At 38.5% G+C, this 15254-nt stretch overlaps 1 protein-coding gene across 1 annotated transcript; it reads right to left on the reverse strand.

Annotated features, from left to right (window-relative positions):
* Positions 1 to 1435: 1435 nt before the first annotated feature.
* LOC590941 (translationally-controlled tumor protein homolog) lies at positions 1436 to 11497 on the reverse strand. The gene is made up of 5 exons (XM_030982436.1): positions 11213 to 11497; positions 6231 to 6307; positions 4605 to 4795; positions 3294 to 3582; positions 1436 to 2191 (listed from the first exon to the last, which is right to left on the reverse strand). The coding sequence occupies exons 1-5, from the start codon at positions 11238 to 11240 to the stop codon at positions 2189 to 2191; spliced, it is 588 nt and encodes a 195-aa protein (XP_030838296.1). The 5' UTR covers positions 11241 to 11497; the 3' UTR covers positions 1436 to 2188.
* Positions 11498 to 15254: the final 3757 nt, after the last annotated feature.

The raw sequence follows: 15254 nt of genomic DNA on the forward strand, positions 1-15254 counted from the left end.
ATTCTCTGTAAACATTCAGGATTGTCTTTGTCATTTTCTTACTATATTAATGATTTTATATTTGAGATTCATTATCAACAATTGCACAAATGATATTGATAAGTTTGAATATGATATCTGTTGCAAAGCTCAAGCATGATATATGGCAATATACAATCATGATAAATGCTTAGGTCTATAACCATATGTATATTACCTGTAATTAAAGACATTATATGAAGCCAAAACGGTTGAATTATTTGAATTAATTGGAAACTAGATGGAACTTCGACTGCGCGCAGTCGAAAATGATGCCTCCGTCATAGAGCAATTTTACAAACCAAAACAGAAGAAATTTTTCGAATTCAAGTTCAATTGTAATCCATTAACAGGTTTTCAGAATACTGTGATTACAAGCTATTTTTGCATACATAATGAGCCCATGACTTTTGACCTTATGAACCAAGAATCTACTCAGTTCATTGGCTCTGCAAGAAACATACATGACCTAAGTTGGCAGGAATCCATCAATCGGTTCTTGAGATAACGCGATCACGAGCTGTTTTTGCATACATAATGTGCCCTGTGATCTTTGAACTTTGACCTTGTGACCCCTACATCTAATCAGTTCATCGGCTCTGCAAGTAACATACATGACCTAAGTTTGGCAGCAATCCATCAATCGGTTCTTCAGATAACGCGATCACAAGCTCGTTTTGCATACATAATGAGCCCTGTGGCCTTTGACCTTTGACCTCGTGACCTCAAAATCTCATCAGTTTTTTGGCTTTGCAAGTAACATACATGACCTAAGTTTGGCAGCAATCCATCAATCGGTTCTTCAGATAATGCGATCACGAGCTCGTTTTGCATACATAATGAGCCCTGTGACCTTTGACCTTTGACCTCGTGACCCCAAAATCTAATCAGTTCATCGGCTCTACAAGATACATACATGACCAAAGTTTGGCAGGAATCCATCAACCAGTTCTTCAGATAACGCGATCACGAGCTCGTTTTGCATACATAATGAGCCCTGTGACCTTTGACCTTTGACCTGGTAACCCCAAAATCTAATCAGTTCATCGGCTCTACAAGATACATACATGACCAAAGTTTGGCAGGAATCCATCAACCAGTTCTTCAGATAACGCGATCACGAGAACGGGACGTACGTACGTACAGACGTACGTACGTACGTACGTACGGACGTACGGACGGACGTACGGACGGACGGACAACCCGAAAACATAATGCCTCCGGCTACTTCGTAACGGAGGCATAAAAATTAGCAACAATTAGATCTGGCTTACTTGGACTAAAGATATATATATATATATATATATATTACATGGCTGTGTTTACATGTTTATTCCCAAGTAATCTTCTAAAACAATGAGATTTAATATCCAATAAAGTTCAACATTCAGCAATAAATACAACTGAACCAGTTCTGTTATCATAAATGTTATTTTCATTTAAAAAAAAATGCTTTTAATTTTGTGCCTTGTTGCTTCTATAAGAAGAAAAACATACACTTGGAAGTGATTTCAGTTGTTGTGAGATCGGTCAATTTGAAATCATTATACAAAATGCAGAAGACATGTTTTGAGCCATAGCAATTTCCATTATATATCTGACAGGTAGTTGACATAAGAGGGCAGCATTCACGGCAGCTGGAGTAATGTTGCATCTTCATCAGGATGAATGCAGTACCTAGTCTTTGAACTCGTCTATTGCTTTAATACCAAACAACCTCTAAATGTTATGCGAAATAGCCTGCAAAAGATTTATGCAAACACGTGATGGATTCAACATGAACCCTTTACCTGCTTCCGTCAACTAATGCAACAGACGATCAACTGCCACGGTTGACTATTTTCACACGTAAAGTGTATATTGACAATAAACTCTAAAAATGTGGCAGTCGACTCAGGTTATGAGTCAAATTGCCACATCTAAGTTTGTAATAGCTTCTCCCCCTCTCCTCCCCAAGCTCAAGTTAGTTCATCTCAAAAAATTTCCCTTAATTCTTTTGGAGGATTGTCTCTTTAGTGCAATGTCTCTGATACCAGATTTTTCTTTGAGATACATGTTGAGGATGGCATTTGGATGTCCGGCTTCTTTCCCTTGCAGTGACAGCGAAAGAAAGTGATTAACTTGGTGAGTGGATATATCTACAGGATAACATTCTAGGGATGAGCTGTTATTACTGTTTCAGAAAAGGAAAAAGACAAAGACAAAAAACATGACAAAGAAATTAATTCTACCGTGGAAGAATGTTGTACTTCGCTTTAATACCTGAAGTAATTTACAGTTGGTCAAGAAAAAGAGAGAAAGAAAGGTAGCATGAAAGTTCAATATTTATTTTAGCTCGACATGGTTACTCTTAAAATTGGAGTTTTTCAACTGGTAATGTTAAATTCCCCTCATTTGTTGTGTACAAGATGAGGGCTTCAAATTTCACTCATAGCTAGAGAAAACAAATCTTTTGATCTAAAATATCGCACTCTGAGTCAAGTGATTAGGCTACTCGACTATAAAGATACCTCTACTTTATCCATGTTAAGTTTGAAGTTATCATGGTAACAAGATGATGTCTGGTATTTTCAAATACTTTTATGACTCTGTGACCTTTAAGCCCTTAAAACTCCAAATCCTATCAGTTCATCCTTCCATATTCATTCATCTTTCATTTGAATTGTTGTAATGCCTTTCAAGTTTTATCAATTGATTTATTAGGGTAATGAGAATCAGGATGGACGGACAAAAAGACAGATGTACAGATAACCCAAAATATAATGCCACCACCACTGATGTTCGTGCCGGAGGCACAAATCCTTGCTTTAAATTGACATAGTTATGGCTGAGTAGCATCCCAGGTATTTTTTTTTTAAGAAGACCAGAGCAATTTTTCAGGCTGAAGTGGACACATGGACTGATTTATCACCCTTGCCAGCAAGATTTGGTCCCCAATTCTTGGAAACCGCAGCAAATTTGTGATGCACTGACGAGAACTCTAAACAGCACTTTAAAAAAAAGAAGTAATCTAGCCATCCTATCAAAGCTAAGTTTACTTAAATGACATTACGAACTTGCGACAAAATCGAGAGGCTTACCGGAAATGAACACTACCCAGGTCGTAACTTGTCCATTAATTGCGACAAACTGGTAAGGCCAGAATCTGGCCGATTTAATTTTGATCTCCACCACACCGTACCAACGCAAATATTCATATATTCAAATATTAATATGCAGCGCTAGGATGGCTAGGTTACGTTAAAAAAAAGACTTGAACAGCACACTGTACTTACCACTTTGACTTCCTTCAGTCCATATTTGACAAAGTACATTAAAGGTCTGCCTTCGGGATCGTCCTCGGGGTATGTCATGAGAATAAGCATGGCTTCGTCACTTAAACTCTCACCTAGAAAGAATTGGAATTCCTTCTTCTTGAAACCGGTCAGTATGACGCTCTTCAGGTCCTCCTTAAAAGTGTTCTTGAAGGCTGTGTACTGTAACTTCAACTCCTCCACTAGTTTTTCATTTTTCTTGCCTTCTGCTTCTAGTTCCTTAATTTGATCATCCTTTGCTTTCATCAATCTGAACAGTGAGAAGAAGAAATAAAACCCACAAGAGCCATCAGTGACTTAGCCCTAAAAAACAGAAGGTCTGCAGAACTAAACAAGACAAAGACAACTGCATCTTTGATATGTACCTCCACCTAAATTCAGATAAGATCATGACTCAAGCTGTTCTTGAAATTATCATGATAATGAGAATGAAAGACTTTTAATTGATATAATAACGTTTGACATTAATTAAAATTGACATTCATTCCATTATGTTTAGGTCTCCTCCCTTTTGTTGCCACTCATTTTTTACAATTATCTTTCATGTGCTATACTTTTCAAATGGAATTAATGGAATTGCAATGACTCCAGAACCATTAGAACAGATTTCAATCTCAGGCACCACCTTTGGTGATGGAGGCTTAAAAAAAAAGAAGATCAGTGGTTTCTTAAGGAAATCGTTAAAAGGGAAAGCCAACCCTTGTACAGATCTAATTTGTTTGAAATAAATCAGACCAATAATAAGAGTTATGAGTGTTTGAAATTTGAAATCACTGGGTGTCATTGGATAGTTAAGTACAGACGGACAACTCTCCTGTTTGTGGTGTGCAGAAAGTTCCTTAACAAAAACATTATTATCCCCCCCCCCCCTTATATTCATTCTTCCTTGGGGCACTGCACATTTTGAAACATTGTTATTTTAGGCATGTTGTTTCTTAGAACAAATGGGAAAGTGGTCCGACACTACGTCACAGTGACATTACCTATTTAGCCAATTTAAAGTTCTCATATGTATAGTGATTAAGACTTTCAAAAATTAATAACTCTTATTATTTGTCCGATTTAATTTACACCTTCATTTTGCTGATGTTTGTGCTTTCTTTTTAGAGAAGTCTGTTGGTAAGGTTTGATTTTTCAGTAAGCAGTTATGTACTGTCCTTTAATTTCATTCTTATATATTTGCTTTTGATGAAATACATGTACATGCATGTAGTCCTCCTGAGATCATTAGCTTCTAATTTTTAGGCATTTGAATATTTGATTGATACTTACTTCTTGATATAAGGCTTGATCTTGTCCTGCTGGTATGCTTCTTTAGTGTACTCCGTGACTTCTGTAAGACGATTTGCAAGGACGATGTCTACGCCACTTACACTAGTCTCTTCGGTGGTTTCAGCTGCTTCCTCAGCAGACGGATTGCCTCCTATGTTTATATCCCCAGCTGAAGAATTTTCGGTCACTCTCTGCATCCATACAATAAATATATATGAATTAGCGTATTACTACTACTTCTACTGATAAGAACAAAAATAATAAATAATAACAATAATTATATACTTCACTTAAGAAATCCAGCCATCTGATTGGTCGAAATTGCGGTCGTGATTTAAGCCATTCCCGTAAAGAAACAAAAAAATGACAAAACCATTTAATAGTCCAAGAGTGAAATCCCTCAAAATTCCAGTTACCGGGAAAATAATAAAATCTTGCTGCGATACCCATTGGTTTGCGTGTTAAAATGTTCTGTGAGCGAGCGCGGACACCATACAGTGCTTTTTGTCTGCGATTCCCAACTGATCGAAAATTTCAGTCATTTTTGATAAACAGACAGTTTCTCAGATTTTCCGTCATGTTTTAACCAATCTTTACTCGATAAAAGGATAAGGTAAGAATTCTTGGATTTTTGTTTGAATTCGGCATATAAAAGGGATATCGACTGCTTTAATACTCGAGGACTGGCTGTTTCTATACTGGCTCTCGGGGGAAATTTGCATCTGCTGCTATCGCCCCTCAGCGCGCCGCCCACCCAGCCGCACCTCGGGGTGATAGCAGCGGATGCAAATTTCCCTTGAGCATATAAAAACGGCCAGTCCTCTCGTAGCAGTTAATATCTTTATACCCTAATAATGAAATTAATAATAATCAGGGCTCTTACCAGAATCAACTTACAGCGGGAAAATTAATTGGAATAGCCAGCAACCAGAAATTGCAGGCAAGGGTCTGTGTAGGCCCCCTGGCGGGATCTAGGGACAGTGCCCCTAATGGGGGAGGGGTAGGTGCAGTTCCCCTGAAACTATAGGCGTTTTCTTTAATGGTATTAACTGGTTTCAAAAAATGATATATATTGGGGGAAAAAAATTGTTACCAATGGACTATTTCAAACTGTGTATTAATTGTTTTGTGGATTACTATGTCAAAATCTTGGGTTAGAATTAACCGGGAAAAAAATAAAATGGGAATTCATAATGTGGTTAAAGGTGTAAAATTAAAATATTTTGTTTACTCGGATTTCCCTTTAAAGATGCTCATGCATGGGTATATGGTCGTTCGTGAAGTAGGCACCTTGGGGATCACTCCCAATCACTACCAATGGGTATTACGCTCCTGTGTGTATGTCCGTGTGCTGCCCTCTATATACCCACGCTTGAGCAACTTTAATATCATGTTACGTCATCATGTAATCATGTATTATGTAATCTTTGTCGACACATGGCCTTCCAATTAAAATACAGTTTGAGCTACAAGCTCGTCGACCATGCACTTTTTTGAGGCACTTGTAAAATGATCATCTTCAATGACTGGCATAGTACTTTGCCAGTCACCTTAGAGAATCTATGATTTTAACCGGGGCCTCTTAGTGCATGGTATATTTCATTACTTATATGAACGTGTACCAACCTTTCCTTTAAGTTGAATAAAGTTTTGATTTGGACCAACAAGCTTCATGGGGTAGATGTCGGTGAAAAGCTCATCACCTGCAATGGAAGAAAATGAGAGAAAATATAATATCATTTAAATAGAAGACTAGAAGAAGTGAGTAACACGAAGCAAATGAGGGACACATATACATGTACATGCATTTGTGCTTCAAGTCGGCCTCAGTCTGACCTCAAGATAACAAAGACCAAATTAAATCAGTTGAGACGACTGGGGCCAGTCACAGAACAACACCTGATACCAGAGCAAGCAGGTTTCCGGCCTGGAAGATGGTGCACTGGCCAAGTGCTAAATCTAACCCAGCACATCGAGGATGGTTTCGAGAAGAATGAACCGACTGGAGTTGTGTTCGTCGACCCGACAGCTGCCTACGACACTGTTAACCACCGTATACTTCTCGACAAGCTCTATACCATGACAAAGGACTCCCATCTGACTAAGCTTATCCAAATGCTCCTGGAAAATTGACGCTTTTATGTAGAGCTCAACGGGAAGCACAGCAGATGGAGGAAACAAAAGAATGGTCTACCTCAGGGCAGCGTACTTGCTCCTGTCCTATTTAATGTTTACACCAATGACCAGCCAGTGTACCCAGGAACAAGAAGCTTCATCTATGCTGATGACCTTGGCATAGCAGCCCAGAAAATCCACATAGACAAGATAGAAACCACTCTTTCATCAGCCCTAGACAACCTGACAGACTACTACAACAACAACCATCTGAAGGCTAACCCTGCCAAGACCCAGGTTAGCTTGTTCCATCTCCGCAACTACAATGCTGGGAGGAAGCTGTCCCTGAAGTGGAACGATGTCTCATTGAAACACTGCGATCACCCTGTCTACCTTGGAATCACTCTTCACCGAACCCTTTCATACAAACAGCATGTTCAAAAGGTGAAGGGTAAAGTTGGGACAAGGAACAACCTACTACGGAAACTGGCAAACTCATCTTGGGGTGCCAATTCCTCCACGCTGAGGTCAACTACTCTTGCGTTGTGTTACTCTGCAGCAGAATATGCCTGCCCTGTATGGGGAAGATCATCCCATACAAAGAAAGTTGATGCAGCACTCAACGACAGCCGCAGATGCATCACTGGCTGCCTCAAGCCCACGAATGTGGACAGCTTGCACTCCCTGGCCGGCATTGCTCCATCCGATGTCCGCAGAACAGTTGCAAGTAGGACTGAACGCAGCAGACAAGTTGAGGACACCCGCCATCCCCTTTACTCGCATCAACCGGCCCCTACCCGCCTGAAGTCAAGGAAAAGCTTCCTCTATACAGTCCAGCCACTGTCACAACCTCCTCATTCAACCAGAGTGATCTTGTGGGAAGAGAAACGTTCTGAAAACCACCACCATGAAAAGCTACCAATCCCGACCAAGGAACAGCTGCCCCCTGGCCATAGATGTGATTGGAAGACGTGGAAGTCCCTCAATAGGCTTCGCACAGGTGTGGGGCGATGTAAATACAACATGAATAAATGGGGATATACTGACGACGCAGACACCAACTGCGAGTGTGGAACATCCGTGCAATCCATGTCACACCTATTAAGATGTCCACTCCTAATCGACCAATGCTGCCTGGAAGACCTGGTGGCAGCAAATGAGAAGGCTCTCCAGTGTGCCAAGGCCTGGCAGAGCATTTGAGGACACGAAAGAAGAATACAAAGTGTATATATCCTTTTCTTGAACATGATATTATTTATTTTTGGTGCTTGATAAATCTTTATAGATATTTATCACAACTATGAAATTTTAGATGGTTACCATTTCGTGTTTTTTCTTTTCTTTTTACTTTTTTTCAGTTATGAGTTATTAGTTTTTGATCGATCGGGTGGGGGGAATGTAATGGACAGGTGTTCACTGAATAGATGTTGTTGGTAGCAATTTACTAGGTCAACTAACCTACTCGCGTCAAGTCGTTGAGTCAACGCCCGTTGCGGTCGTACACCGGTCAGGTTGGACAGGCTTAGCAGGTCATGCACCACCGCACCGGGATACTACATACACCGGAGTATTTCGTTTCACATACTCAGAAACAGGAAGAGGTGGTATTTACGAACTCTAAATCGGGACTCTCTAACCCACAACAGTTTACTTTATATATAAAGACCGGGCTAGAGTCGGTGGATGATTGATTTTATGTTATACCTCGAAGGATGACCTGGTCATCAGGTAATTTATTTTCCTTTGGAAATATGGAGTGATATATTGTGATATAATCGAGTACCGATAAGACGATATATACAGTGATAGGATATACTCCTATCTAAGTTCATAGTGATTCTGAATCATTTTATTTTTGTCAATTATTTGCATGTTTAATTGTATTGAGCCGATGGCTCTTAAATAAACTGTACACTATATTTTATTCTTGAAATTGCTTGATTTTCTTGTGATACATACTCATTTCATCAGAACTTAATTTATCGTCAGACCATAGTAATTTACAGTATTTAAATCTGACAACGAGCAATAAAGGTTTGAATTTTGCATGGTCGCGCGATTTTAGGACACAACATCGGGCACGCAATATTCAGACAACCTAGTAAATTGCATCAATAAAATCATCATGGAATCCGTTTTTTGCATCGCCAATGCGTCGATCAAACCTTTTTTTTAAGGACGCATCGGTCCGCGTTTACGAAGATCATCCTCGTTTATGAAGACGATCCTTATTCTTGAACCAGCGCCCCTACTGGTGGCATGCCATCGAACTAAGTTGCGCTTAAGTTAAGGAGGCCCTTTCTCACTTTAATTGGAAGCCACTCCAGCAGATTGGCCAATGGGAGCGAGTAAACTCATGGTATAGCGCTCAATGCGCAAAGTTCTCATGGTAGGGAGGCCAATGCCCAAATCTAACTTTTTAATTACTAATTTGTTTATACTAAAACTAAGATTAAAAGAAAGCATTTACTTTCACTAAGAAAATCCACCCATCTGCCGACTCCATAGGTTCCATCAAATAGGAGATATCCAGCTGGTTTGTAGCCATTTCCTTCTACGCCTTTCCGTACGTAAGAGCCTTGAAACAATTATATTTCATGTCGCAAAGTTACGTTCATAATTAGACAGGCCCGAGGGACAAAGTTCATGATGAAGTTTAAAACTTCGCGCGAAAGTGCAATCACTCAACAGCGGCTAGCCTTGAATCGGTCGCACACGTACACACCTTCTTCTTCTTAGTTGATCCCTCCACCGACACAGGCAAGCCCCGATGCAGGCTGAAGTCCAGCCATCAATGTGCGAACGATTACATCTTCTACTACTACGAGCCGAAGACGATGGTTCAAAAAAGGAAAGAAATATATATAATTCATTGATATTTACCTTAGATGTGTATTCCAATAATTTGATTTCCTCATGAGTATTCCTTATTATCAACGATCGAGAAGTTACGAGGTCCAATTAAAATCCATCTTGCAGCGAACACAATCATAGCGCACATCCATGCATGCAACGTACGTGTACTAATATTTCTCTCTCTCTCTCTCCCTTTCGCTATACGTAACATACACACTCACTTAACCATGTATCATACAACACACACCTTCAAATCATGGCTTTCATTTCAATTCTCAATTGGAGTATAGACTGCTCACGTAGACTTTTTTTTTTACTGAAATATCTTTTTTAACACTTCTCATACATTACTGCACGACACTCGTATCTAGTGCTGTGAGAATAAGGTACTAGGGTCTATAAATAAGACTACGCTTTGCGCACGATCTGACCGGAGCTCAGATTATGTCGCAATACCCTTTATTTTTGGCGCGAACAATGACGTCACTGTTCACTGTTTTCCTTCTCATTTTGAGATGGATGTAGCTATAGGGCTCAAACCAACGCAAGATTGACAGAAACATCGTACTCTATCTACTTTCGAATGTTCAGTTTGTAAAAATCTGTATTTAAAAAGATACAATCTTTTTTTTAAATATTTTCTAGATCCTAGTTGTTAGAAATGGCAATTGTGAACATCTGAAATGTTGATCTCTATCAAAAGTTCTTTACTCAAAACGGATCCCATATTTTTAGGGTCTACCTTCTGCCTATGACTTGTATGAGAAGGTTTTTAGTGAGCAAACCTCTACGCCCTCTAGGATTTTCTTAGTCGGTGGTGCGAGTGCGTCAAGGTCGTCTGCAACCACAATTATTGGATTAAAAAACGTCAAAATCTGCAAGATTGTCAACAAATGGTGAAAGACTGTTACAGATCCGTGATTATAGGTAGACCTATGTTGTGAAATGTATAATTGTATTTTCTTTTCATATTTTCTTCAATTTTTATTTTTACATCATTTTTTTCCCTTTGCTAATTTTTTGAAGTGGGCGACGAGCGCACAAATCGTAGGTGTAGAAGCCTTACGCCCGGGCATTGGCCTCCCTACTCATGGAGAGCGTATTGGGAACCCTACACCCACAGAGCGCCAAAGAAAAAAACATCCACAAAGATCCTTATTTTTAAGGACGCAATATGTCCGCTTTTACGAGTTTATCCTCGTTTACGCGGATGATCCTCATTCTTGGACCAGCGCCCTCTACTGCTGGTGATGCTGGTTTTTGTGTCAAAATGACATCGCCATATTTTCTTGCGAAAATGATCACAATGTCAATGAGTATTATTTTCCAAATTTCAACAAATCTTTTGGCACACTTAAGTTAGATGTAGATCTAGATCTAGTCTACTCCCTACAATAACAGGAATAGGTTGAAATCAAGCATAATGAAATTTCTTGTCAAGTAGGATATTGTAAGATGTCGCCAATGTCACTGATGTAGGCTACAGCACCAGTGTAGGTTTACAGAAGTGTAAACCGAGTCGTACAATAGGCGACTTGACACAGTGTATAAATATCCTTTAGTCTCCTCAACACCAAATGTTTTTATTCACAAGATATTACCCAAATTGCAACATAATATAGGAATATTAGAATTACCGGTAAGAAAGTCCTTGTAGATAATCATTGTGATAGGATTAACTGGATTCTTGATAGGTCCAGAACGTCTTCGTCAGCTTTGATTCGGCTGCGGACTAAAAAGGATGTTACGTGTGGATAAACCAAACGTACGTACGACGTACGTACGCTGTAAACTGGCAAGGCAAGTACGTCGTTGAGGCGACTCATATTATAAGCGCATGCGTATGATGGCTAGCTAGGTTGAACGAATGAATGAATGAATGAATGAATGACGAATGAACCGTGCATGCAACTGCACTGGCCACTCACTACAATTATATGTTAGTCTGGTATCCATGCGGATTTGTGATTTATGATTTCTTGAATTTACCAATCATTGCCAGTAGTAAATTACCCCGCGACGGTCAGGGGCGATGGAACGTCTTTCAAAGTGGCAGAGGACTAAAAAAAAAAAAACACTTCGAGAAAAAAGGAGGCAGCCACAAGCAGTGGCGTACGCAGGATTTTTTTTTAAAGGGGGGGGGGGGGTTTAATTGCCGGATGTTGTCATAAATGTGACCCCACGAGGTATAGCGAAGCGGAACAGAAGAGGCTTTGCATGGGAGGGGGTTATTCCATCCAACGTCGTGAATTAGCAACTAGCAATTAAAAACCTGGGGTTTTTCCTGCATTTCGATTTTTCATGTTTCTTTTTTTCCCCTCACATTTGACAGAAAATCAAGACAGGCATATAAAAAGCATGTTGCACAATTAATGACCACTCAATTCACGTGTCAGACTAAAGTTAAATCCTCGGAAATATTGAAAAGCGCCCCCCCCCCTTAAACTTTTTTTTGTGTGTGATTTGGAGGACCCCCCCTTCCTTTTTTTTAATTAATTTTTTTTTTTTTAAATTGTGGTAAAGGGTGAAAAAAATCTGACCTTACTCCCCCCCCCCCCCCCTCCCCCACTCAACGAAACAAACAAAATTTAGACCGGCCAAATTTTCAAATTTTGGGACACACAAAAACAACAAAAAGTGTTCTTACTCAGGGGCGGCGGAACGACTTCCAAAATGGGAGGTTGGGGGGGGGGGGTTCAACCCCCCCGAAAACATAATTTCATTATCTATAAATTACAATTGCCAGTGATCGAAGTCATCGAACTACTGAACTTGAACTAGCTTAACTCTAAAATATTAAAGCACTTTATCATTTATTGGAATGATGTTCTTTCAGACCAAAATGTTGAAAGTGCTTTTGATAATTTCTTTAATAAATTCATATTGATGTATGGTGAGAATGTTCCTCTGGTTGAATATAAAAAGAAGAATTATAACAAAGTTCCTCGTATGCCATGGATAACTAAATCAATATTAAGGTCAATTACTAAGAAAATAAGTTGTATTATCAATATAAAAGGAGAAGCTCTGATTTTTTGTGGAGAAAGTATTCTAATGATAGAAATACTCTTACTTCTGTATTGCGTGATGCTACGAAAAAATATTACTCTGCTCAATTTCAAATGACATTTAATAATATTAAGAAATAAGAATACATGGAAAGTAATTAGAAGTTTTTTTAAACCATCAGTAAAAACTACAAATATCAAATGTATAAATGTGAATGGTTGTTCCGTAGAAGATAGACAAATTATTTTAATGATTATTTTTGTAATGTCGGGCTAAAACTTCAGGACTCTATTTCTAGATGTCAGAAAAGCTTTATTGAGTTTATGCAAGAACCCAAATATAGATATGTTTTTAATGCCCACAAATGAAATAGAATTGTTTAAACTTGTGAGCTCGCTTAAAAGTAATAAAAGTCCTGGCTTTGATGGCATAAAAAATGAATTAATTAAGGATATTATACATGGAATTGTGATACCACTTGTTCATATTTATAATTTGTCTTTCTTATCTGGTATTGTATCGGGACAAATGAAAATTGCTAAGGTAGTGCCAATATTTAAAAAGGGTGATCCTCAAACATTAAGTAGACCCATTTCACTATTGACATCCTTTTCAAAGCTTTTAGAAAAGCTTATATGATAGAACAGTGATATTTAAAAAAAAAAGACTAAAATATTTTCAAAATTCCAGTTTGGCTTTCGTGAAAAGCACACCACTACACATGCAATTTTACACTTTGTTGATAAAATAGCTCAAGCACTAGATGGTCACCTTCATACAATTGGTTTATTTTTGGATTTCTCTAAGGCGTTTGATACGGTTGATCATGAAATTTTAATAAGTAAATTGTTATATTATGGAGTGAGGGGCATCGCTCGCTCTTAGCTGGTTCAGGAGCTAGTCATCAAACTATATCTTGTGGGGTCCCTCAGGGGTCCCTTCTTGGCCCCTTCTTTTTATATTATATATTAATGATTTTTATCTTTCATCTGATATTTTTCATAATTTTTGCAAATGATTCAAGTGTATTTTTTTTCTCATAAAAACCCTAAAGTTTTATTAGATACAGTTAATATTGAATTAAAGAAAGTTATGTTGTGGATTCATGCAAATACGTTGTCCTTGAATCTTCAAAAGACAAACTATATGTTTTTTAGTAACTCCCTAAAGGATGTACCTGGAAATGTATTTTTTGATAATGTTAATGTTGTGAGAGTAACTTCCACCAAGTTTCTTGGGCTACATATTGATGAGAAGCTGTCTTGGGCATCTCATTGTACTAATATTTGTAAAGTCGTGTCTAGAAATACTGGTGTAATTTATAAATTAAGTTCTTTTGTCCCACAAGAAATTTTGCTTATTTTGTATTCTACTTTAATTTTGCCTTATCTCAATTATGGAGTGCTGGCATGGGGGAAGTCATTGAAAACACAATTAGATAAGATTTGTGTTGCCCAAAAGAGGGTGGTTAGAGTTGTGTTTAATGCGAGCTATCGTGCTCATAATGTTTTGTTCTACAGTAATAAGCTATTGAAGGTTGAAGACATATTTTACTTTATACAGTGAGTTAGGCGCAATTATGTATGGTTTTGAAAATGGTACTCTCCCAAATGCGTTAGTACAAATATTTCGAAAGAACAATCAAATTCATAGCTATAATACAAGGCAGGCAACTGCACTTCATATTCCACGTGTAAGAACTGCTTTTGCTCTGAAGACGCTGGCTTGTACGGACCCAAGTTTTGGAACTCACTTCCTATCAATGTAACTAGATATGTCAGTGTCTTTGTTTTTAAACGCAAATTGAAATTACATTTATTGAGTAACTATGTCGACAATTAACATAAAAATTATATCACCAGAAATGATATTAGGTAATAATTTATCAATTGTTATTGATAACGGGCATTATCTTTTTGTTTGTGTTATGTTTGATTATTCAATATAAATGTCAGCATTTCACATTCTCTTCCGCCCCCCCTCCTCTCTTCTATTTTGCTTTTTCTTTACACCAAATACCATTTCCCCATTTATACATATAACTTTCTTCTTTCTCTGTTTTTCTCTGTTTTGTTGTTTTTCTCGTTCCAGTTTGCTTTTTTCCTCTCGATCCCTTTGTAGATCCTCTCCTTTTCAAATTTCAAGCTATCCCTTTTGTAAATATTTCCCCCATATTTAATCATGTGTAGTTTTGAAACATTGATGGATTATGTTATATGGGGACCTTGCTCTTACAAGCCCAGCTTTTTTAAGGTCTCCATTTTCTTTCATTTGGATTATATATCGACTTAAGGTTGCACTTAAGTTTTTTTTTCTTATGCTGTTTTTTGTTCTATTATTATATGTAAAAATGATGTGAAAGAAATAAATAAAATGAACCCTGAACCTTGAAAATGAACCTATTTAACCCTAATGAGGCCGGGGGGCATTATGCCCCCCCCCCGCTCCACAATTTTTCAGATTGCTCGGAAACGCATATGGATGGCGCCCCGCCGCTCGCTGACTTTTTTCTTTCGAGTCTTGCGCAACTGGGGGGGGGGGGGGGGGCGGGCATAATGCCCCCCCCCCCCCACCGTACTAAGACCTCAAAAAGCCCGGTCTTTTTTAGGGTTAAAGCTCCCTTGAATTAGACTAGCTAAACTGTAGTGCCGTATGGCCGCTGCTCCATTC

This window comes from Strongylocentrotus purpuratus, unplaced genomic scaffold, assembly GCF_000002235.5.
Source record: "Strongylocentrotus purpuratus isolate Spur 01 unplaced genomic scaffold, Spur_5.0 spur5_scaffold_12, whole genome shotgun sequence".
Lineage (NCBI taxonomy): Eukaryota > Metazoa > Echinodermata > Echinoidea > Camarodonta > Strongylocentrotidae > Strongylocentrotus > Strongylocentrotus purpuratus.